The sequence below is a fragment of the Macrotis lagotis genome, chromosome X (assembly GCF_037893015.1).
Source record: "Macrotis lagotis isolate mMagLag1 chromosome X, bilby.v1.9.chrom.fasta, whole genome shotgun sequence".
NCBI lineage: Eukaryota > Metazoa > Chordata > Mammalia > Peramelemorphia > Peramelidae > Macrotis > Macrotis lagotis.
Window position 1 is genome coordinate 404,208,850 of NC_133666.1, and position 26,964 is coordinate 404,235,813.

A 26,964-nucleotide genomic window follows, 5' to 3' on the forward strand; every position below is an offset into this window, starting at 1 on the left:
CATGAAGACAATTGCAATTTTTCTACCAACATTTCCTATTGAGGATAAAGAAGAGAATTTATATGAAGAATGTATGTAATAGGATCTTTCAAATTAAATCCTTGCTACTCAGTAATTTTAATATGAAAGTGGACACAAGAGGAGGGTGATGAAACCTGGAAAACATTGTTCAGGATCAAAAAATGAGAGTATTCAAAAAGGACTGTGGCCCATCCAGAAGATCTCACCTCTATATATCATGACTATTTTCTTCAAGAAGAGTCAGAAGGCACTAAAGTTGGCAAACACCAAACCACATGTTTATGTTTTTATATGAAATTACAGTTTAAGAGACAGCAAATGATAACTATTGGAGCAGGATTCACATCAGAATTAATTGCATGAAGCCTGGGCTGGTTAGGGAAAAGTCAGAATGAGTATCAATGTAACTCTTGCCTGAAGAAACTTCATACTGCACCTGTTTTTCTTTTGCATTTTTCCAGATTTATAGGTGATGGAGAAAGGACATTGCCTTTAGACAAGATTTCAGGGTCAAGGAGACATGGATTCAAGTACTGTCTGGGGTACATACTAACTTTATAACCCTGGGCAAGCTGTTTAATATTAGTGACCTCAGTCAACTTTAATAAATCATAAGTTGCAAAGAAGATGCTAACTTTTACCAGTAGAGACTCCTCATTCAGAAATTCCCCAGACCAATGAAATCACATGTTCATTCCCTCTTTCTTAGATCCCAGGGTCAAAAATACAAAACTAGAATAGTTTTGCTTGGTCCCTTTTAGTAACCAAAAAGGCTTTTTTGAATACATCTGTGGTTTACTGCCTTTTTCCTTCTACTTTTATCCTTAAATAAAGGGGCAGTATGCAATCAATAGCCAGGGGAAAATTGGAACAGCAGATTTTGTTGGATTTGATGACAATTAGATGTTCAAGCTCATTTGACTACCAAAGAAGTGGAAGGATCTTCCTCACTGGAAAGTCCTTATGCAGAGGTTCAATGGAAATGTTAAAGTGGAACTTACATTTCAAGTATAGACTAGTTGACCACTGAAGTGCCTTTCATCTATAAAATCTCATGATTGTGTGAAGATCCTAGGAGCCTTGAACAAACTACTACCACTGCTTTTGTAAATTTGATGTTCCAATTCTTGCCACCTGTTCTATATGCTGCCCCTTTGCTCTAGTCTGAATTGCAAACGGTCTACCTCCCCCCCTCCATTCGAGCTGGATAATATTTATTAGGGAATAATATATTGGCTCCAGAGCTAAGAACCTCATTCCATATTTTATTGAGAAAATATAGGCAATTTTCTATAAACTTTTTCTCCTCTTCTTTTCACAATTTCTTGACAGCACCACTCATTCTCTTTATTTTTACTCTAGACTATGATGAAGAGGTGGTTCATCTCACCAAGGCTAAACACTCTTCACATACCCTTGAATCCATCTTCTTCATAAAATTATCTACATACCATAATCTATTCCTCTTATTTTATCAGTGAGGTCATTGAGATCTCAATTTGATCAAGGTCTTTCAAGTTTAAACTAAAATCCTAGCCTCTTGACTCTATTCAGAAGTTCTTTTTTCCTCCTCAACTCATGAGCAAAATATTTTATGAAAAATATTAATTTTTAAAAATTAAAATAGGCTTTTATAAATTACATCTTTATACAAGTGGAATACAAAATTCATTAAAACCTTAGCTGATACCATAAATGAAACTGAAAATGAAAGCTGTCATTTCCCTGCTTTATGGTGATGCTCTACTATTTTGGACAAGATGGTAGTTGAAGAATTCCTTGATTCACAAAATGCATATCTCACTCCACAGAGTAATCTATATACAATCACAACTTTTTTTTGACATTTTTCATCCAATTACCTGATTACCAAGAGATTTTTCATATTTATTAGTTAGATAGGAAAACCATTATTTTCTACAGGGTTGTTGAGTGAAGCATTGTTAGCCCACTTCTGAATGACATCTGTCTCACATAAGACTATAAGAATTAACCAAATGAATATGATACATGATTCTCTCTCTGACAGTTTCACAGAAGGAAATATTTGTTTGTATTAATGTTGACTCCATAAGTTGTAGAATATATTCCTCTCCCAACCCCCCAAATTGGTTTAAATTTATTTCACTTTTCAAAAGTGTATATTCCATTGATGTATCTAAATATTTTCTTAAAAATCTATCCACCAAATACTACCTCTTTTTTTTTTTTTTTGCAGGTATGAATGGTCAATCTACGGCTACAATCATTGCTGCTACAGCTGCTCTGGTAGCAGACACCCACTGTTCTGTCCCCAGGAAGGGGGCAAAATACCAGCTGCTTTTCAAGAGGCACTTTAGCAAAGAACAAGGTTAGGAATAGAATAAAGCATTGTAGCATAAAAAGAAGACCAACATGTGCTGGGCGCATCCTAGACTTAAGCTCACTAGGGAGCCATAAGTTCATGGTTTGTGGGTGGATGGAATACTGCCTCTTCTAGGAAAGAGTTCCAAAAATGTATTAGCTGTGGTGCTAAGTGGTATTAGGTAAAGGGCACACTAAAATTTAATTCATCACACATTTAGTAAAGAACTATGATTTTCAGTACAGATATGTACTAATTTGTTTGCTTGACCATGTATATTCATTACAGTTTTTCCCTTCCCCCCCTTTCAATTTGAGAAAGAGAGGTCTAGGAATAAGATAGACCCTACTCTTCCACCCCAGACAATGGGGAAAAGAAAAGAAAAAGAGTCTATAAAGCATTTTTAAAGCAAAGAAAAAGTCTAGAAAGGAAGGAGCAGAAGGAAGTCCAGAAAGAATTACAAACAAGGAGGACGGTTCTGAAAGTACATGTTGAATTTATTAGTTAAAAGTAAGATATATAAAATGTTTTATAATTTCATGTATATTCCTCTTTATATATTTCTATGAATAAACATTCATTTTATTCAACACAATATAATAATATAATAAAATTATATATATACATATATACATTATATATATAATACATATATATATATATATACATATATATATATGTATGTATTTAAAGGGACTCATATGCCAGGCACCCTATCATATCAGCAATGGGAATACAATGTCAAAATTAAACCGTCCATGTTTTCAAGGAGTTTATAGTCTAATGAATTTCATTTGTCTTACATTAAGGCCATCTGCTGTGTCTGCTGTGGTAGAAAGGAGTTGATTCTGGGATTTAGCTCCAACAGTGTCATTAACTATCGGCATGACTTTGACCTGGTTTTTACTCCTTTGTGTTGCTATTTTTTTTAATTTGCAAATTCTATATCTCTCTTAGAATCCATTCCCTTTCAGAGCTCAGATCAGATGCCACCTGCTTCAAAAAAAACCTTTTATCATTCCCCAAACCCAAACATATCCTGAATATTGTGTGTGTGTGTGTGTGTGTGTGTGTGTGTGTGTGTGTGTGTGTTTTGTATGCCAAGACTGGGGAGGGAGAAGTTCCTACAAGGGACTTTGGTCTGGGATCAAGAAGACCAGGTTCAGTCTTGTGGGATAGCCTGACCCCCAAAGAGAATTAGGCTATTCTCATGCTCTATAGCTCAAGATCTCCCTTCCAGAGTTCCAGGGAAATATTATTAAGCAAAGACATGACTCATATCTAGAGTCTAGGGGAGACTTTCTGGAATGGACTACCTGAACTAAGTAAGTAGGCAAGTATAGGACAGCTATTTATTTCTACATCACAGGTGAAACACTTAAAACAAAGCAAACATTAATAAAACATGGAACAGTAACCTATCACTCCAATATAATTTGAGAGGCAAAGAACTGCTGAATGGACATTTCACTTTCTTTTCTGATCTCTTTCTTAGAATTTACAAGTCTGGGGCAACTAGGTGGCACAGTGGAGAGAGCACCAGCCCTGGAGTCAGGAGGACCTGAGTTCAAATCTGACCTCAGATACTTAATAATTGCCTCCTAGCTGTGTGGTCGCCTTATGCTTAGTGGAAGAAACACAAAGTGGAAGAGGCAGACAAAACCTTGGGGTCCAGTTTAAGGTTTGTATAGGCAAATACATGTTCTCATTGCCCCAATTTTCTTCAACTCAGTCCCAGATTATGGGGGCATAAGGACCAATACATTATCTCTGGTTGCATATGTCATTTAACAAGGTGCCAGGTGGTGTGGCCCACCAGAATTGTCAATGTAAAAGCTCAAACTCATTACCCTGTACAACTGCATTTACTTATCTTGCTGCTATGGTTGATCTCTATGTTTTCTTTTTTATTTAAATAAAATGAATTATAATTAAAAATTATACATATATAATATGTATAAATTATATATAAAAATGAAAATTTTTATTTATTTAAGGCAATGGGGTTAAGTGATTTGCCTAAGGTCACACAGCTAGGCCATTATAAGTGTCTGAAATTAAATTTAAACTCAGATCCTCCTGAATCCAGGGCTGGTGCTATGTCTACTGCTTCACCTGCTGCCTATTTTTTCTTTTTATCCTTTTTTTAATATCCCCATGTTTTTAATGTAATACAAATTTTAACATACAACATTAGAGTTGAAAAGGATCTTAATGATCTTCTTGTCCAGTGGTACCAAATACAAATAGAAATGTATCCCTTCTGTTGTACATTAACTGGGAACATCACAAATTAACAAATTTAAAAAATAACATTATTTTATTGTATTTTTTATATATTTTGTTAAATATTTTTTCAATTATATTTCAATATGGTTTGACAGCACTTGAGTTTTCCTGCAAGAGACCTCATGAACTGGTACTTCCAATCTAGTCTAATTATTTTACAGATACAGAAACAGAGGCCCAGATAGGGGAAATGACTTGCTCAAGGTCATACAGTGAACTAGTATCAAAGCCAATACTAGAATTCAGTTCTTCTAACTCCTAGGTCAGAGCTCATTCTGGAGTTCCAGTCTTCAGTTATGAACTATCAAATGGGATAATTAGGGAAAGTTTATTTGGAAAATTACAAAGTAATATTCAAATACAAGGAATTATTAGGGATACTAATCAAGATTATGGTATTTGAATTCACCTTCTCATTAGTGCTTCCCTTCTCTTCTCTCCATGGTCTTGCTCATCTCTTATTGCTACCAAGGACCAGACCTTTACAAGGAGTTCCTTTCAGGGAGTAGGTCATACTCCCTTACCCACTCAGTCATTGGAATTAGTTTCTCTTCTTCAATCTTCTTGTCTTCAATTTGCTTCAAAACATAGAACACAAAGTGTCTAATTGTTTTATTAAACAGCATACTGTTTCCAGAAAGGATGTGAACTCTATGGTTTGAAATGTCAGTTGTCCTGCTGACTTTGCCTGTTCCTGTAGGAACTGCTTCTTTGCTAGTGGCTACTAGGAGTGGCTTATCTTGATGTTTGCAATAGAGTACAAGCTTTAACATGAGTTTAACATGAGCTCTACTGTTTCTTACCAGACAAGCTTTCTTTTATTTTAATCTCTTAAAAATAGTGTCTTTTATTAATGGCTAAAAATTCAAAGAGTTTAGGAATATCTACATTTCAGATGTAAAAGGCAAACAGTGGTTCTTCTTTTATTTGTTTCTGGGTCTAAATTGGACAAGATCATCTAGATCTCAGATAGCACACTTTTCGAGGGCTAAGTATAGAGAATTTAGCCAGAGCACTCTCTCTTATTCTGTGTTTTTCCTGTTTATGTGGTGATGAAATGATATGTATATTTCAATCTATTAAAATAAATCTACCGAAACCCTTTGCTCATCTTTTTCCACTTGACTTTAATCACCACTTTGACATAGTTTTCTATATCTATGTTGAAGTTGATTCATGAAATAAATTCATCAGTGTCTCATTTTCCTCTGGAGTTTTTCCAGATTCTTGCAAAGTTAGAGAATTTTAATTACCCAAGGTGATCTGCAGTACAAGGAATCTCTTGGAAGGTTTGGAGGAAAAACTGCATTGGGTGTGTCATAAGGTCTCTTGGATAAAAAAATGGCTCAGTGATACAACATCATGTTGTTTTATTATTGAAGTTCTCATTTGTGAATATATTATGAAAATGAGGAAAAATAATTAAATAAACATTTTTTGATCATACAAAGGGAGAAATTTACTTAAAGAAAAAATATATAAAGTATTATTTTAAATATAATCTAATATTATCAATATACTAATTGGATATAATACTAAATCTAAATTTAGTAGGTGCTCATTTTATATGTCAGACACTGTGCCATCCCTGGAAATACTAATACAAACAAAAATATAGTTCCTGACCTCAAGGAGTTTACATGCTAATGTGGAAAGACAATATATATATATATAAAAGGATGTAGGAAAAAAGGGTGGGACAAAATAGAAAAGCAGAGTCAAAGAAGTGAGCAAGGTTAAAGTGGAGGTTCCAAGGGAAGAACTTGTCAATTGGAAGAGGAGTGGATAAGGAAGCTAGAGTTTATCATCAGGGTTTATAGGTGAAGGGATCATGTGTTTGGAACTTTGTGGGATAGTTCTGATTTCAATAAATGAAAAAGTATACTTTCAGGGGTGGCTAGGTGGCGCAGTGGATAGAGCACCGGCCCTGGAGTCAGGAGTACCTGAGTTCAAGTCCGACCTCAGACACTTAATAATTACCTAGCTGTGTGGTCTTGGGCAAGCCACTTAACCCCATTTGCCTTGCAAAAACCTAAAAAAAAAGTATGATTTGAAGGAGACTTTATAAAAGTCTTATCTTTCTATAATATCTATACTTAATTTATTATTGTTATTCTTATATCAAAATAAATGTCCTAATTTTGGATCTAAAAAAAGTCTAATTGGGAAATTCTTGGAGTATAATACAATTTGTTAGAAATGTTCCCCCTTTTTTTTGCAAGGCAAATGGAGTTAGGTGGATTGTCCAAGGCCACACAGCTAGATAATTATTAAGTGTCTGAGGCTGGACTTGAACTGAGGTACTCCTGACTCCAGGGCCGGTGCTCTATACACTGCGCCACCTAGCTGCCCCAAGAGTGTCCCTTTGATGTAGTCTCACCTTCAGCAGGTAACATCCCACAAGGCTCAGCTTTGTGTCACATATGACACCCATTGTAGTCACTTCATTATCTTCCTCATTAGTTAGGAGAGAATTCTCCTTTATGACATCACCTATATTTTCATCTGTTTACATGTACCTCAGTCAATACCCCTGAGACTTATAAGTTTCTTGAAAGCAGATAACTATATATATACATATATATATATATACATATATATGTATATGTATACACACACACACACACACACACACACATATATATATATATTTATATATATATTTCATCTTTGTATTTCCAGCACCAGCATAGTATGTTGGATTGGACTGGAATGAGGGGGAATCACTTTGATTTGGCAACATGAGGCATTCACCATTACACTTTATTTTGCTGCATTTTATTGATGCTTTCTCTTAAAAGTGAAGAAAGTGCTACTACAACTAGGCTTCTCTTTTGAAGAAATTAACTGGGTAGCGTCTCTGTAGCCAGAAACTTTGTGAGTTCAGTTTCCTAAGAGGACCTATATGATCAGCTGTTTGAAGGAAATTCAAACTGAATGGAATCTTGCACAATTTAGGATCTAATACCTTTTTTGGTCAGCATAAGGGATTGGGAAATGCCTTCCATGCAAGTAGATTTGGATTATTGTCCGAAAGCTGATCTAAAAAGCACCAAATCTGTTCTATTCAAAAGTCGGCTATTTTTAAACATTTTTATATTTAATTTTTTTTTTAGTTATGGGAAATCTTCTTTAGCCATAAAAAGGGACCAGCATTTCTCTTTTATTCATCCATTCACTCAATCCCGGTTTCTACCCACAAATAAATTTTGCTAGGTGGTTTGAAGGCATTTCCCCACCCCCATTCCATTCCCCCCACTCCTATCCCATCCCAACCCCTCACTCACACAGCTTGATTTTTCTTCCAGTCCTTGGGACAATCTTCCTAATGTGGCTCTCTAGGCAGGGCATGTGCTCCAAAGGATAGGTGAACTTAGCCCCCAGCGCTAGGGAATTCGTAAATGGGGGCGGGAGGGAAACCTGTTTTCTGACCCCCCCCCCCCCCATTAGTCCTGGGCATTCGGATCTGGTTTTAACTGCTTTGAATCCTAAAAAGCATCAGGGACTGCAGGTGCCTGCGGACCGCCACTTTCCCCTCTGCCCACCAGGACGCCCCGGCCCGGGGCCCGCTGGGTGCCGCTCCACCTGCTCCTTCTGCGCCCGCTGGCCCCCGGAGCTGGGCTTTCTCACCCCCGGGTTAGGGCGCTCCCTGACCTGCGGGGCAACCCAAGCTGGCAGGGGAGAAGGGCGGAAGGAGAGCGCAGTGGGGCGCTGCAGTGGGGAGTAGTTAGGGAGGGAGGGAGAGAAAGCGCCAGCTGCTGCCCCGAGGTGGGGAGAAGTGGGCAAAGGCACCAAGTTGGCGCCCCCTTTTCCTAACCGGGCCTCCGGCAGCCCCCCACCCCAGCCCCCCGGGGCAGGAGGACCCCCCGAAGTCCTACAAATGCTGGAGCCTGGGGTGTGCAGGCTACTGAGCGCCGGGGGCAGCGGGAGATGGGGAGGGGCTGCGTCCGAGGAGGGCGGGGGCTGGCAGGAGGGCGGGGGGGGGGCGCCTCGCCTCTCTGGCAGTTTGGGGGCCGCTTCCTCCACCCTCTTCTCCAGAGGAGCCAGCTCACTTTCCCTCGGGACCAAGGCAAGCCGCGGCCGCCGCCTCTTTGGCCCCTTCCCATCGCTGCTGCCTTCTGGCGGGGAGAAGCCTTCGCGATGCGGCCGTTCTCGGGGGTCCTTTGGATGGCGCTTTGGGGACTGGCGCGCCTTCGGGCCGGGGCCCAAGCGGGCTGCCTAGAAGTGGGGCGGTGTTGCCCTGGGCGGGACCCCAGCTGCTTCGGCCGGGGCTGGAGGCTGGACAGGGTCTATGGGACGTGCTATTGTGACCAAGCGTGTCGGCTCACTGGGGACTGCTGCTTCGACCACTCCAGGGCGTGCCCAGGTAGGGAGACGGGCGAGCTCGGGACAGGAGCGTGATGCGGCTCCCCGGGGTGGGCGCGGTGTCCCTCCACCTGGCCTTGGTGGCCGCCCCGCAGCTCTGCCCTGAGCCCTGCACACAGCCGCCAGCGCCGGGGCGCTTCTCCTCTGAGCGACCCAAAGAATTCTCGGATGTGACTCAGGCTCAGATGAGAGCCCTGGCAGTGCCTCCCACCAACTTGGAGAAATTCCACCCAACATCTTGGGGAGAAGTTAGTGACCACCCGGTGGGACAGCAGAACTTTGTGGGGTCATGGTTTGGAGGGTTTGGGATGGGGGAGTGGAGGAGGGGCGAATATTAAAAAAAAATTATCCTGCTTACATAGGCGTCTATCTGTCAACATATATCGCAATGCCAGGCCAGGGCTTGCTTTTGGAGGCGGTGTATCATTCTGCTTAGTAAAAACTCAGTTAACATTTCTTAAGATTTTCTTTCTCCAAGTGTTCCCAGTAGGTACTTGCCTAAGAAATATGGAGGGTGAGAAGGTCTCTTCAATTGAAATAGATTTAGAGCTGGAAGGGATTTTAGAGGTCAAATACTGCATAGACCACACTGGAATCAGAATGGTGAGGGGTGGGGGAAGATGCTAGACTGGAATTTAGGAGACCCAGGCTGGCATGCAGATTGAAATGAGACTTCCTTTAATATAACCAAGTTACTTCTTGAGCCTCAGTTTCCTCATTTGAAAAAAAGGTGGGCAGGATACTTTCATGACCTATCATGTTATGTAAAAACTTGCAATTTATAGCAACAGGCAGTTTGTTATACCTTAAGTGCATTTAAATTAGCTTTCTATTCTATTCCCTCTGAACTGAGTAGAAATATGATTGATAACACTTTGTGACTCTGGATATAACCCCCTTCCTCTGAAAATGGGGGGTGGTGGGTGTTAAACCAGGGCTCTGAGGTCCCTTGTAGCTTTAGCTCTATAGCGCAATTAAATCAGTAACCTGCTAAGAACCATACCACTTTTCTGGGTTGCACTGGCCTACTACACATCTTACAATGCTTCACAAGAATGTGTTTGGAGATGAGGAAGTTTCTTCCCATTACAAAATGATTCCCACTGTCCTCCCCTTCCCAGGAAACAAGAATCAGACTCAAAATGTTTATCATTTCGTTAAGTAATTCACTGAACATGCCTACTGTGTGCAAAGCACTGTTTTAACTAGGTTATGTGTGCTCTCAAAGACTTTATGGCCTAATAGAAAGTCATCTGCAAGTACTGTAAGGTAAATGCAAGGGAGTGGTCAAGTCAAGGTGCTCTGAGAAATTTGAGGCCTCAAAGGCTTCCTGGAGGAGCTACTTTGAGTTGATTAAAGGAAAAGGATTTCAATATTACAAAGAAGTAATACATTTCAGAAATATAGAATGGTTCAAAGGAGGGAGATTAGGAAGAGAACAGAAGAAAACTCAGAGGGGATTCAAACAGGGCAATTTTGTTACTACTTTGTTAGGCAATATGTACACTTTTAAAACTGTAAAGAAAATTCAGTTTCACATGCAATCTATTTGTATTTTGAAACATTTATGCTTATTGATATTTAAGATCAAATTGAAAAGAAAATAATAAATATTATTCTAAGTGTCAGGCACTGTGATAAGCACTTGGCAGATGGTAATTTGATTCACACACCAACCTCAGGAGGTTGGTGTCAATATTATTACAGTTTTTTTTACAGTTAAGGAAACTGAGGCAAGCCTGTAAAGTGACTTGCTCAAGGTCAGATAGTGAGGAAGTACCTGAGGCTTTTTGGACTCAGGTATTTCTGATTTCAAGCCTAGAACTCTTATCTATTGTCCTACCTAGAATTAAAATCAAGATGTGGGAGAGAACCTCAGAATAAAAATGGGGATGGAGAATAATTCATTTTAGTTAGATTCTAGAATACTAAAATATCTAATTTGTATGGCATGGGGTAACTCCTGTATCCCATCTTAGTAGATAGGTCTCGGGGAATTCTCTGAGTCACAAAGGGGTAAAGTGATTTACCAGGGTCACATGGTATCAGTCACTGGCATTGAACTCAAGTCTTCTTATTGAAGAGAAAACAATTGAAACAATTTTAAAATGTTTAAAGCTGTTTTTTTAAAATTTTGTTTAAGGCAATGGGGTTAAGTGACTTGCCCAAGGTCACACAGCTAAGTAATTATTAAGTGTCTGAGGCCGGATTTGAACTCAGGCACTCCTGATTCCAGGGCTGGTGCTCTATCTACTGCACCACCTAGCTGCCCCTAAAGCTATTTTTGAAAAATGTTTTTGGGGTGGTCCAGTTTGGGGTTCGAATGTGAATAATTCAGGAAAGTACCAGTTCTGTCCCACATGTATTTAAGGGAGAAAAAAGGTTTAAGTACTGCTGTGTTTAGCAGAAGCTAAGGGAAAGAAAGAGTAAAGGCAGTTGGAAACTACTGATCCTCTAAGGTAGCAGCAGTAGCAGTAGCAGCATAAACTACCACAAGAGGATGAGCAGTAAGGAAAGATATAGGAGCATGAGAGATAACCGGGGAATCATAGTCCCCAAGAGCAGAAGATGAACAACTTAACTGAATAGAGAGCTTTTAAAGGGGTGAGTAGGGAAATTCAGTAAATGTATAGGTGGGAGGGCAATTAGTTCAGAATGCAGAGGTAAGGTAATGGGGGATATGTTGATGTAGGTCAGTAGCTCATAGACTTAATCCTTTTTAAGTTAGGGCAGGAACCAATGTTTTGTAATTAGGGACTTGTCTGTGCCAGGTAGGGACAAAGTACTTTACTATTTTTCTTTTTTTTTTTTTTAGTTTTTGCAAGGCAATGGGGTTAAGTGGCTTGCCCAAGGCCACACAGCTAGGTAATTATTAAGTGTCTGAGACCGGATTTGAACCCAGGTACTCCTAACTTCAGGGCCAGTGCTCTGTCCACTGCACCACCTAGCCGCCCCTTTACTAAATGTTTAATGACCTCTTCTCTATAAGGTGGTCAAAGGGATGGGGGTAGGGGCTTATATTGTCTAGGGCAATGTGAAATGTAAGATTCATGGTCACTGCAAAAAAGAAAAGATTAATTATAAAACATATTTCTCTGAACAGTATTTCTTCTACTTCATTCTGCCTCCAATCCAAGAACTATTCACTACACCATGTTGCCTACATATGAAAAGGGATAATGTGAGATAAAACTGGAAGGATAAGTTAGGGTGATATGGTTCAGTGATCCAGAAGAGATAAAATAAAGATCAGCTAATGCCTAAGAAATGGCGGTAGTGTAATCATGTTCTTGAGCCACTCCTTATTTTACACAAAATGTTGCTAACTCAGCATTGAATTCTTCAGAATATTTTTCTGCACCTAAGTAATGCTGCTTTCTTCCTAATGGGCAAGGGCAACCCCTCTCTCTCCCATTCTTGTGGTACAATCTAAGTTATTTTCATTGCCACAGTTCTTACCCTGGGAAAATAGGAAGGAGATGAAAAAAAGGGAGATAAGGATGAGAGGAAATAAGCACTTATTACATGTAGGACCCTGTGATAGTGCTTTACAAATCTTTTTTTTTTTTTTTTGAGATTTTGCAAGGCAATGGGGTTAAGTGGCTTGCCCAAGGCCACACAGTTAGGTAATTATTAAGTGTCTGAGACCGGATTTGAACCCAGGTACTCCTGACTCCAGGGCCGGTGCTTTATGCACTGCGCCACCTAGCCGTCCCCCCCCCTTTTTTTTTTACAAATCTTAACTCATATGATCCTCAACCCTGTATCATAGCACCCCCCCCCCCCCATTTTACAGTTAAGAACACTTCATCAGACAGAAGTTCGGTGATTTTCCCAGCATCACAGAGGTCAAATCTGAGGCAAGATTTGAGCTTAGATCTTCCTGACTTCAGACCCCCGCTCCACCATATAGTCTAGCTAAACTCTGAAAAGTGATCTTCTCAACAAGGCAAGTTCTAGAGTAAAGTTATACCTGACAAAGGAAGAAATGAAATTCTTTCTAGTTTCCTATTTGGAAATTAACTATTTTCTGAGGTGTAAGTAGGAGAAGAAGGAATATTGTTGTGATAGGATCTCCAATAAACACTTCATGAGTTCCTACACAATTTATCTTCCAGATTTTCCCATAGTTGAGTACATCACTATTCTTCCATGCCTCTAAATTCAAAACCAAGGAATTATCCTTGACTCTTCCCTTTCCATATCCATTCAGTTGCAAGTTTACCTCTGAATTAACTCTTGGGTCCATTCTTTTCTCTCTACTCACATGACTAATTCAGTCAGCTTACATTGGAATTGTTTTATGAACTAAAGATTGATTCTTCCTGTTTTAAGATTCTTCTTACACTATTCCATTTACCACAAGCTTCCAAATGAATATTCCTGAATCACAGCTCAAACTATGCCATTCCCTTGCTCAAGAAGCTTCAGTGGTTTTCTTTTGCCTCTAAAATAAAATTAAATTTCCTCCCCTCAACATTTAAAAGTATCCCTCCTCCCATCAAGTTTCTATCCACCTTTCCATATATATTTCATATTATTCCCCTTTCATATAATCTGAGCAATTATTTGTTGAATTCAATATTTCATCTCTCATATCTCTAACTTTACACAGACTGACCCCTTGCCCAGGACTTCTTTCTATTACCTTAGAATTCTAAATTCCTTTCATGTCTCATAGGATCATAAATTTAGAACTGGAAGCAAGATTAAAGACCATCCTGTTCAGTCCCCTCATTTAACAATTGAGGAAGCAAATGGAAATTATTTGACTTGTCCAGCAGCCCATAGCCAGTAAATATTTAAGGTAGAATTTCAGTCTGCCTTTTGACTCCCAAATCCAGCACCCTATCCACCATAGCTCCATCCAAGTGCCACCTGCTATGTAAAGACTTTCCTAAATCAACAAGTTGTTTTAGAACTCTAATGACTTCAAATTATCCTGTACTTATTGATATACATGTTGTCTCCTTCCTCTTCCCTGTCCCTTCTCAAGTAGAAAGTAAGTTCTTTGAGGACTAGAGATTATTTGTTTTTTGGTATCTAATGGCTACCACAATGTCTTGCATATAGTTGCTTTATTGAATAATAAATATTTATTGAATTGAATGGTCCTGATGGAACTTGACCCTTATTCAGGCATTTCTACCTATTTATCTATTTTCACTATTTCTTTCTTGAAGGTATAGTTGGATAGTGGACAGTCTCCCACTGGGCAGTTGCCCTGCATATTCAGGATCTAAGGAAGCCACTCAATTGAAGAATGTTAAATGAAAAAGAAAATAAAGTGACCTCAAAAATCTCATGAATGTGGTTTGAGCTTTTTGCTATAAGAATTCAAAAGATCTGTTTTTTTCCAAGGGTCAAGGTTCTTTGGGTAATTAGTTCCTTTTAAGATTAATGCTCAAAATTATGTATATTTGCTTTTGTTACTTTTGTAACACAGGGAAAATAAAATATTTGGAAGAAATCTTTTTAGTGAGGGATTCATCCTGATTTTTATTATTATTTTGCATTAAAATTGTGATTTCATCAATATGGGGGAAACTACCCCTGTTGTCATCAGAAAGCAGTCCACCACTCTGATGCTTAGTGATTACTACCATTTCCATTATATTAGAAGAAGATCTTGAACCCAGTTTGTCTTGATTTTGGGCTGAGCTCTCTACCACTGTAGCATGCTACTTTTATTTGATTATTATCTGGCATCAGTTCTCCACATTTTCTCTTGTCTAGGCATTCATTCCCTACTATGCAACTAGAAGACCTGTGGGAATAAATAAATGCCTGAAGGAAATTGAATTCAACTCTCTTTGTAGAACTTCAAACGCCCTTCCTTTTTTACTTCTGGCTGTCACCAACCTAAAACTGACTGACAGGGGGCAGCTAGGTGGCGCAGTGGATAGAGCACCGGCCCTGGAGTCAGGAGATCTGAGTTCAAATTTGATCTCAGTCACATAATAATTACCAAGCTGTGTGACCTTGGGTAAGTCAATTAACCCCATTGCCTTGCCCAAAAAACTCCCCCCCAAACCTAAAACTGACTGATCCCTAGGAAATCTGCCTTCTTTTGGGCTGGATGTTGGCCAGTTTTCTTTTCCTTAATCCAACAAAGACAAGGTCAGGATAAAGAGATTTACTTAGGAATTAGGGAAACAGATTGAAGAAAAAGTAATATGGAAAAGTGCCAAACAATGGTATATTAAAGGGATAATCTTTGATTTAAACTATCAGATTGTATCTTGGTTGAATTAAAGGAAAGAGGATTTTATTGATAGCTGAAACTAAGGGGAACAAGAGAATGATTCAAGTTGAAGGTGGGAGAAAAGTGGGGGGAGGGACTTTACGAATCAATTTGGGTTCATTATGGGTGAAGAAATCACAGGAGACTCTCTGATTCAGGAGGGTAAGAAAAGGCATGCATTTTTTAAAATTTATTTTTATTAAAAATATTATTTGAGTTTTACAATTCCCCCCATCTTACTTCCCTCCCCCTCCCCCCACAGAAAGCAATCTGTCAGTCTTTACTTTGTTTTCATGTTGTACCTTGATCCAAATTGGGTGTGATGAGAGAGAAATCATATCCTTAAAGAAGAGACAAGAAGTCTAAGAGGTAAGAAGATCAGTCAATAAGATATCTGTTTTTTTTCTAAATTAAAGGGAATAGTTCTTGAACTTTGTTCAAACTCCACATCTCCTTATCTGGATACAGATGGCACTCTCCTTTGCAGACAGCCCAAAATTGTCCCTGATTGTTGCACTGATGGAGTGAACAAGTCCATCAAGATTTGAACATCACTCCCATGTTGCTGTTAGGGTGTACAGTGTTTTTCTGGTTCTGCTCATCTCACTCAGCATCAGTTCATGCAAATCCCTCCAGGCTTCCCTGAAATCCTGTCCCTTCTGGTTTCTAATAGAACAATAGTGTTCCATGACATACATATACCACAGTTTGCTAAGCCATTCCTCAATTGAAGGACATTTACTTGATTTCCAGTTCTTTGCCACCACAAACAGGGCTGCTATAAATATTTTTGTACAAGTAATGTTTTTATCCTTTTTCATCATCTCTTCAGGATATATACCCAGTAGTGGTATTGCTGGGTCAAAGGGTATGCACATTTTTGTTGCATAGTTCCAAATAGCTCTCCAGAGAGGCTGGATGAGTTCACAGCTCCACCAACAGTGTAATAGTGTCCCAGATTTCCCACAACCCTTCCAACAATGATCATTATCCTTTCTAGTCATATTGGCCAATCTGAGAGGTGTGAGGTGGTACCTCAGAGAAGCTTTAATTTGCATTTCTCTAATAATTAATGATTTAGAGCATTTTTTCATATGGCTATGGATTGCTTTGATCTCCTCATCTGTAAATTGCCTTTGCACATCCTTTGACCATTTGTCAATTGGGGAATGGCTTTTCGTTTTAAAAATATGACTCAGTTCTCTGTATATTTTAGAAATGAGTCCTTTGTCAGAATCATTAGTTGTAAAGATTGTTTCCCAATTTACTACATTTCTTTTGATCTTGGTTACAGTGGTTTTATCTGTGCAAAAGCTTTTTAATTTAATGTAATCAAAATCATCTAATTGTTTTTTTGGTGATGTTCTCCAACTCTTCCTTAGTCATAAACTGCTCCCCTTTCCATAGATCTGAAAGGTAAACTAGTCCTTGATCTTCTAATTTGCTTATAGTATTGTTTTTTATGTCTAAGTCCAGTAACCATTTGGATCTTATCTTGGTAAAGGGTGTGAGGTGTTGGTCTAATCTAAGTTTCTTTCATACTGACTTCCAATTATCCCAGCAGTTTTTATCAAAGGGGGAGTTTTTGTCCTAATGGCTGGACTCTTTGGGTTTATCAAACAGCAGATTACTATAATCATCTCCTGCTTTTACACCTAGTCTATTCCACTGGTCCACCACTCTATTTCTTAGCCAATACCAAACAGTTTTGATGACTGCTACTTTATAATATAATTTTAGATCAGGTAGGGCCAAGCCACCTTCTTTTGCACTTTTTTTCATTAAGCTCCTGGAAATTCTTGACTTTTTATTTCTCCATATGAATTTACTTACAATTTTTTCTAACCAATTAAAGTAATTATTTGGAATTTTGATTGGTAGGGCACTAAACAGATAGTTTAGTTTTGGTAGAATGGTCATTTTTATTATGTTAGCTGCTCTACCTATCCATGAGCAGTTGATATTTGCCCAGTTATTTAAGTCTGATATAATTTGTGTGAAAAGTGTTTTATAATTGTTTTCAAAAAAGATTCTGAGTCTGTCTTGGCAAATAGACTCCCAAGTATTTTATATTGTTTGAGGTTACTTTGAATGGGATTTCTCTTTCTAGCTCTCCCTGCTGTATCTTCCTAGACATATATAGAAAAGTTGAGGATTTATGAGGGTTTATTTTATAACCTGCAACTTTGCTAAAATTGCTAATTGTTTCCAGTAGTTTTTTGGATGATTTCTTGGGATTCTCTAGGTAGACCATCATGTCATCTGCAAAGAGTGAGAGTTTTGTCTCTTCCTTCCCAATTCTAATTCTTTCAATTTCTTTTTCTTTTCTAATTGGGGAAGCTAACATTTCTAATACAATATTGAATAGTAGTGGTGATAATGGGCACCCATGTTTCACCCCTGATCTTATTGGGAATGCCTCTAGCCTCTCCCCATTGAATATAATGCTTGTTGATGGCTTCAGATAGATCCTGCTAATTATTTTAAGGAACAGACCATTTATTCCTACACTCTCTGGTGTTTTTAATAGGAATGGATGCTGTATTTTGTCAAAAGCTTTTTCAGCATCTATTGATATGATCATATGATTTCTGATAGGCTTGTTGTTGATATAATTGAGTATATTAACAGTTTTCCTAATATTGAACCAATCCTGCATTCCTGGACTAAATCCTACTTGATCATAATGTATTATCCTGGTGATAACTTGTTGTAATCTTTTTGCTAAGATTTTATTTATTTAAGATCTTTGCATCTATATTCATCAGGGAGATAGGTCTATAATTTTCTTTCTCTGTTTTAACTCTTCCTGGTTTAGGTAACAGCACCATATTGGTTTCATAGAAAGAGTTAGGCAGAGTTCCATCTTTCCCTGTTTTTCCAAAGAGTTTATATAGAATTGGAACCAAATGTTCCTTAGGCATACATTTTAATTCATAGTATAATGCAAAAAAATTCAGAGGCTACTGCAAAGAGTTCAGAGGTTATTAATTGAAAGCAGCAAGAAAGCAGCAAAGAGAGTAAGTTTCAGCATAAGTAGTAACATTAAACAAAGAAGAAATAGCTACAAGCTGAGTTGGTGAGAACATCAAGGACAGCTAAGAATGGGAAAAAGGAAGGGGATGAGTCATGAGACAGGTAGCTGGACTGGGATTACATGGATCCAGCAGCATGGAGAAGAGGGTGGGCAGAACTTTTAAAGGGAGTCTAGTCTACCTTCTGTGCAGAGAGGAGTTGGGGGAGGGGTCAAAGCATACCCCACCTGGACATGACCAGACTTAGAAGGCTAAGAACTAGACAGGTGGAGGAGGGGTAGGGAGAAAGGGATGAAATTGCTTTCTATTATCTTAGTGAATTTATATTTCAGAAGATGGTTGGACTGGACAATGGGGAGGACTCAAAGGCCCACAGAAAATGACAGATATGCATAGTTAATTATTCCTTAATATTACAGTAAAGAAAATATTCTATTAATATTTTTTCTTCATCAAGTCTACCTTGTAGAGAGAGTCATGTTTGGACTGAAGAGAGAGAGAGGATATAATAAACCCTTTGAAGAAGAGGGTTTAGGGTGCAATTCATATCTACTGATATTATTATTATTATTATTTGTATAGGACTGTATTTGGTACTAGAGATACAAAGACATTCTACTTGGGGAAAATAATATTTACACAGATAATTTAATTCAAAATATATGCTATGTAAATTAAAAATAACTTTTTTGTGAGAACATAGACAACTGGTAGGATCAGAAAAGTCTTTTGTGGGAAGTGGGACTTGAGTTAGGTCTTGATAGGAGGTAGACATTCTCAGAAGTAAAGGTGAAAAGGGAGAGTATTCCATTAAGGAAGCTGATTTTGGCTTCCTAGAGAGCAATTCTTTACAAGATTCTAGTTACAGAACTCCCACGGTCTGCATATGGTCAACATACAATCCTTATTTTAGGTCTATGAAGGTGGAAAAGTAGAACAAAGAGCAAACCCACAATTCCCAACTTCAGTGTAGAGCTTTGAGATAAGTAATAGAAAAGATGACCCTGCCATCTGGAAGTACTCAAATAAATTCAAGTTCTTAAAGAAAAAATTTAGAACTGTGTAAAGAAAAATTCTTGTTAGTGGTAGATGAGGAAACCAAAGCCAGAAAAGGGATATGTATTTCTAGGATTTTTGTTTTAATCATATCTAGAATCCCTAAATATTCTCTCAATATTTTCAAGAGTTTTCAGTAAGTTCTATTGACTTGGAGAGAAAAAAAGTAGAGTTTTTTTTAGTTTTTTTTTTTTTTTTTTGCAAAACAAATGGAGTTAAGTGGCTTGCCTAAGGCCACATAGCTAGGTAATTATTAAGTGTCTGGACCAGATTTGAACCTAGGTACTCCTGACTCCAAGGCTGGTGCTTTATCCACTGCGCCACCTAGCCACCCCTGAAAAAAAGTAGACTTGACGAAGATTTATTTTTCTTGAACCTGAAATTTGACAAATATTAAGTTTCCAAATAGAAAAAAAGAACTGAAAAAGAATTGCAGATGAAACTACAAATCCACTCTACAAACTTGGTTTTTTTTTAAGTATACTTCAACTTTAACATGGTTTTACCACCACATCTTCTTTGTCACTAATCTCTTGAGAAAACAGATATTTAAGAAGAGATTACTTAGCATGTTCTCTGGACTCATAGATAAAAGTCCCATTGTGACTTTTCTGACAATGGTCATCAGGAAGATAGTAATTTTAGAGAACTGATTTACCTGCATTGATTTATATTTTTCATTATGGCTTTAGATAATATCCATAAGTATTACTGTGTCATGTACTTCAGAACACCTGGACAGAAAGGAAATAAATGAGGAGCCTGGGAAATGGATCACAAGCCTGTAGAAGAGGGATGATATAGAAATGAGAGGGGACTTCAATTATCTATACATCTGGAGGCTTTTCTCTGCCAAAAGCAGAACTAATGATTTCTTGGCTCACCTTAATGATAATTTTATCCATCAAAAAGGACAAAAAAAGAAATAACTATTCTGCCTTGAGTCTCATCAATGAGGAAATACTGGTTGCTAACGGAGAAATGACAGGAACTTGAGGAGTGAAGTGGCCATTTCATCTTAGAATTTGTAAAATAGGAGAGAAAAACTGAGCATAGTTTGATTTTGTAAAATAGGAGAGAAAAATTGAGTACAGTTTGATATACACCCTAAATGTTTGGTGTATCATCAAAGCTTTCAGAGAAAGGATTTCATGGATCAACATTGTGTGGGAGTAGTAACCCCAGGAGGAATGGGCTGGAAGTTTCAAGAATGAAATTCTGAAGACACAAAGAAGAACAATTTTGATGTAGAGGAAAAAGGGAACTAATTTAAAAACATCAATGCTGAAAAATTCAGACTATTAAAGTCATTAGAGAAGACAAAAAAAAAGTCAGGGAATAGAAAATGAATACAAAAGTGTGGCAAAGTGTCACAGGCACTATAGATTAGAATTTGTTGAATTGTGTCCAACTCTGTGACTTATTTGGGGTTTTCTTGGCAACAATAATGTGGTGGTTTGCCATTTCCTTCTACAGTTCATTTTAAAAAGGAAACTGAGACATGAAGGTAGGTCATATAACTAGTAAGTGTCTCAGGTTGAATTTTAACTCAGGTCTTCCTCATTCTAGGCCTGGAGCTCTATCCACTGTACCACCCAGCTCCCCCAAGAGATCCCTTAGAGGTATTGTGGAAAAAAAGGGCAGATTTATTTATTGCTATGTTGAGGACAAAAGAGAATAAAAAATGATAGGACAGAATGTTAATTGGTGTTAGATCAGACAATGAACAATGAACAATGGACAATGAAAAGAAAGTTTAGCTTTTTCTGCCCATTCTGCATCTATTTTTACTGGTAAGGACAAAGTTCTTCGGACTGGAAAGGACAGAACAAAAACAATGTTTAATAAAGAGTTGAAACTCAAGATAAGTAGGGAGATAATAAAAGAACCTAACTGTCTTTAGTAGTTTGTCAACAGGGAAGAACATTCCAGGGTGCTGAAAGAACTAGTGAGAATGACTGTTGAGCAATGATATTTGAACAATTATGAATAATGGGGAAAATGTTGCAGTACTGGGGAGAAGTGAAGATTGTCCCAGTTTCAGAAAGAAGTGAAATCTTTGAGCTTTAGATCAGAGGGCTCTACTTTTGATTTCTTGTAGAATTCTAGTATGTGGTGAGGAGAGGGATTCTTAAAAAAAATGAGGAGGGGGTCCTCACTGAGTTTTGGTCTTAAAAATAATATCTTAAAAAAGAAATTAACCCTCAGATTTTGTCCCAATAAAGGACAAATGTTAACCTCCAGAGTTTAACCTTAAGAAAGCACAAAATATCCTCATACACAAAATGATTACTATGTAAACATGATAAGCACAAACATACATGTACAACTTCTACCAGACTGTTCACTATTGTGAAAAATGTGCAACTTATAAATATGCAAGCAGATGAATGTTAAAAAGCTTTCATAACATGTAATCGGAAAAATAAAATATCAATGAAAGAAAGAATAAACAATTAGGTTAGCATACACACTTATTAATATTTTTCAAAGTTTACTGATTACACAGGTATATAAGGCGTGGGGGTCTAGCTAACCCCCAAAATTGAATCCTCTACTGGATTTTTTATAGTTTTGACTATCAGAAGGTGGGATCTGAAAATTCACCTTCAGCTTGTTCAATCAAAGACGGGAATAGCTCTCACCTAGGATGAACTGAGGACAGCTCAGGATGGGACTGGGCATCAGTTATGCTAAAAACTTTCACAAAACATGGAGACAAGCAGGCAAGTTAACATTTTTACATTCAAATTTATATCTGTTCTTAAGCTAAAGACTAGATTCACCTTTTACAATTGTTAATTTGATCTGATTAAAAGGAGGCTTTCTTATATATATACATATATATGTACATACACACATCTATGTATATACACACACACAAACATATACATATATATTAAAAGGACAAAAATTTACCTTTCACAATGGTGAATGACTAGGAAAAGAAACTGGGATCATAAAAAAATAGCATCACTTCAGAAAGAACAGGTTATGGTGGCTAACTTAATTTTCTTCATGGTCAAGATAGTTATTATAAAGTCACTGATATAGATGTGACATATAGATTTTTATCAAGGGATTTGAAAAGTCTCATTATCCTTGTGGTTAAAATGGAGAAATATAGGCTAGACTAAAGTTTGAACTCAATCATCAATTCCAATGTCAGCTTAGATCCCTATAGTAGAATAACATAGATCTTGTGCTATCAATATTTTTATGAATGACTTGGGAGAAGATGTATATTTACAGAATCTGCACAAGACACAAAATTAGGAACAATAACTAATTCATGAGTTAGATGAGAGAAAATTTTCAAGGCTTCAATAGGAGTAGCATATATGACAATCTAAGAACAAGACATTTAATAGAGAAAAATAGAATCTACTCTTTATATCTGTTTTTTACAAATGAATTTTGCAAGTTCACTATGGGAGAGGCAGACAGTACTAAAAAGCAGCTTATCTGAAAAAGACTGATGTTTTTAGTGATCGGAAATCACAATATGAATCAACAGTGGGACAGACCAAAATTAGTCTTTTATAGGGGCAGCTAGGTGGTGTGGTGGATAGAGCATTGACCTTGGAGTCAGTAGGGTGGGAGTTCAAGTTCTGCCTACTTGACATTTACTAGCTATGTGACTTTGGGTAAGTCACTTAACCCTGATTGCTTCACATCCAGGGCCATTTCCAGTCATCCCAATTCATATTTGTCCACTGGATCCCGATGGCTCTGGAGGAGAAAGTGAGACTGGTGATTTAGCACACCAACCCCTCATTGAAATCAAATTCATGTGCTTGTCATGGCATCACCTCCCTGATGTCAAGCTCGTCTTTGAGAACTGAAGGACAAACATCATTGTCAATTCCATCTTTAGCTGCGCTAAGAAAGGTGTAGTATCTAGAGCACTAAGAAAGTGTTAGATAAAGTAGTATCTAGAATGAGAGAGATAGTAATGTCACTATACTCTATACTCGTCAGACCTCATCTGGGATATTATATTCAATTTTGGGAGATATATTTTAGGGAGATCATTGAGAAGCTAGAAAGCATATAGAGAGATGACTGGATTGAAAAAGTTCCTGAGAATTTGTACTATCAGGATTGGATGAAAATTAGAGGGAAATAAGGAGCATTGGCTTCATTTGGAAGACGGATTAGATTGGTTTACCCTCCAGGGTAGAACTAAGATCAAGAGGTGGCAGTTGCAAAAGAGGCAGATTTAATTGTCAATTTAATTCAGTTAGCATTTATTAAGCACCTACTATGTACCGTACTATACACTAGGCTTAGAGGATAGAAAAAAAAAATACGAAATCCTTGCCCTTAGGGCAACTAGAAAGAATGTCTGGAGTCAGCAAGACTCATCTTGCTGAATTCAGATCTGGTCTCAGACACTTAACTAGCTTTGTGCAAACCACTCCAGTAGCTCTGCCAAGAAATTTGCATTGGGGATTCAGTAGAGCAGAATTCTACTGTACAACAACCAGTCCCTGCCCTCAAAGAACTTATATTCTCCTGAAGAGGAAATATTACCAAAGATATGTAAATATAATAAGTAAACATACAGTACTTTTTTTGAGGGGTGGTTGGTGGAGATAACAACTGAGAAAATTAGAAAAGTTATCAATTAGGTAGATCTAGAGCCAAGTTGTGCATAAAGCTAGGGTTTCTAAGAGTTAGAGGTGAGGAGAGAGCCTATCTCAGGCATGTGGGACAGAAATTGTGTGCAAAGACATGAAGACAGGAAATGAATTCTCTTATATGGAGAATGACAAGTAAGCCTGTTGATCTGTTATGTAAAGTACATGGATGGGGGGTGGGGTGGGGAGGAGGAATAATAGAAATATAACTGTAATTAGCATTTGGAGCCAGGATATGAAATGTTTTAAATCCTAAAAAAAATATTTTGTATTTTTCTCAGGGGAAAGTAACAAAACCAAAGCTTCTTGAGCAGAAGAATGTTTCAGTCAGACTTGTGTTTTAAGAACTATCAATATGGTAGATGGAAGGTGTATTGGAAGGGGAGGGCTAGAAAGAGAAACTGAGTGCAATTAGGAAGCTATTGCAGCAGTCCAGGTGAAAGATCATGGGGACCTAAACAAAGACAGTGGCTATATGAATGAAGAGAAAGGGAAAATAAAAGAAAAATTGTGGAGATATAATTTATGAGGTTTAAGGTAAGGGAAACTTTTCTAATGAGGTGAGCTATTCAAATGTGTCTCACGAAGTGGGTTCCCTTTCAGTAGAGGTCTGTAAGGAAAGGATGAATGACCATTTATAGACCACTAGGGAATTCTGATCTAGGAGTAAAATGACTTCTTCAGGCTTCCAACTGAGATTGGGGAATTTGTGAGTCTAGATCGACATTACTTCTTTTCAGTAAAGATGGAGTTATTCAAATCTTGCTATACTGTTCAGTTGGGGGGCCTGAGTTCAATTGTGACACCAACTAGCCTCTTTCTGCCTTAGTTTGCTCAACTAAATAAATAATATCACTACTTCCCAGGATCATGAGGACCAAATGAGATGAGATTAATAAAGGCCTTTGTATAAAAAGACTTGTGAAGTACCATGCCTAGTACTTAGTAAGCACTTAATAAATGTGTCTTTTCCTTCCTGTGTTCTCACCAAGGGGGCAGTTATTTGCATTAACTTACTATAGAAAAGAAATGGGGTCAAAGACTGATTTGGGGAGGGAATGAGGGAGGACCCTGATGATCATGTAATACAAAGTCCTTGTTTTATTGATGGGAATGTGAAGTGTCTTAACCAAGTCATGTTGCTAGTAAATGGCCAAATCAAGATGATAACTCAGGTCTTCTAGCACCATAGGCAGTAAACTCCCCCGGTTTTGGTTTTGGTTTTTCACTTTCCTCCCTGATGCCTACTCAATCAGGTGTTTCTGCCTCCATTACACGGACAGGTATGTTGTGTGGAGAGGGGTGGTAGTGCTAGTTGAGGTGTTTGTTGACATTTGAAACTTTGGGGCATTAAAAAAATTAACCTCTATAAGTCAATAACTTGCTTTTGTTTCTGAAAACTTTATTTTTTTAAATCCCAGAAATATTTTTTGATCTGAGTTTGCAGTTTGTGAGAATGTCATCAACCAGCCTCTAGCACTATGGTCTGGAAGGGAGATTTGTTCTGAACTCAACTGGCACCTTCACGTCTAGGCTTTTAAATGAATAGAACATTTTTACAATAATTCATAATGTCAACTTATAATTTTTCTTAGTCATTCCACACAATGTCTCGATGCCAACTCATCATTATTATTTATAGCCCACCTTATTTAGACAATGGAACCAAAATTAAAGAAATCAGTGGGGAAGGCAGGGTTCATTGTGTTGGGTGTTGTGGATGACCAAGCATTTCTGAATGAAGAACACAATGGCATGAATTCTCCCATTTCAGGTCCATCAAGGTACCACCTATAGAGAGGGGGGGAAAATCATTCATTTGCTCCTGATTGTAGTTGGGAGAGGCAGAAGAATGAAATAGTAATAGATCACACATTTCTTTAACACTTTATTTTACAGAGTATTTTCCTCACAATAAGCATGTGAGGAGGAGTATACTGAAAAATGTTTATCAGTTGCTCTGGAGAGGTGGAGGAAGTGAAATATACCACAAGACACACTTCTAATCTACATTATTAATATTTTCTCCATCACTTCAAGAAATAATAATAGTTAACATTTATATAGAGTTTAGCATTTGTGATACACCACACTGAGTTCTCTACAGTTTTTATCTATCTAATTATCATTATCTCCATTTTATCAATGAGGAAACTGAGGCAAATTGTGACTAATTGACTTGCTCAGGGTCACAGCTAGAAGTATCTGAGGCAGGATTTGAATTCAAGTCTTATGACTCCACCACTCTATTCACTATGCCAAGTTCAGAAAATCAACAATAAATCAAATTCTTATTTGTAAGATTTGTTGATTACCAAGGTACAAATGCTTGCACTAAAAATTCAACAATCATCTTGCTAAAGTCATTGGTTCTAGCACACCTCTGGACTCAGGCAATACACTGGTATCCACATTTACAGTCAAGGCATGGAGAAGTTTAGTGATTTGATCTTGGATTCCACATTTATTGTGTCAAAACTGGATTGACCTGAAACCTGATTCTGCCCCTAGAACAATGTAAATTACAACCAGAATATGCTGGTAAATGTTTAACAATCAATTCTCCATTGAATCATTGAAAAATTGAATTATTACTATCTTTGCCATTACTTATTAATCTAGAGACAATCAACAAAACAATAAATCATGTCCTGATTTGTGATATTCACTGATTTCTGAGGTGTAAATGCTCATATGGAAAATTTAACAATTGACATTTTTGGCCTCAGACACTTAATAGTTACCTAGCTGTGTGGCCTTGGGAAAGTCACTTAACCCCATTTGCCCTGCAAAAACCTAAAACAAAACAAAACAAAACCACAATTGACTTTTTGAAACCCAGTTCAAGATGGCTCCAACACATTGTTAAATTTACAAATAACTCAAATGAGAATTGGGCAATTAGGTGGCACAGTGGATTAAGTGCCTAGCCTATAGTCAGGGAGACTCAAACCTGGCCTCAGACAC

General features: G+C 37.8%; 1 protein-coding gene across 1 annotated transcript in view; it reads left to right on the top strand.

The window, feature by feature from the left end:
* Nucleotides 1-8,721: 8,721 nt before the first annotated feature.
* The window catches only part of SBSPON (somatomedin B and thrombospondin type 1 domain containing), an 80,138-nt gene continuing 61,895 nt past the window's right edge, over nucleotides 8,722-26,964 (top strand). The window contains exon 1 of the mRNA XM_074204124.1: nucleotides 8,722-9,020. Within this exon, the coding sequence (XP_074060225.1) occupies nucleotides 8,795-9,020 (226 nt within the window). The 5' untranslated portion in view covers nucleotides 8,722-8,794. The remainder of the gene's footprint in view (nucleotides 9,021-26,964) is intronic.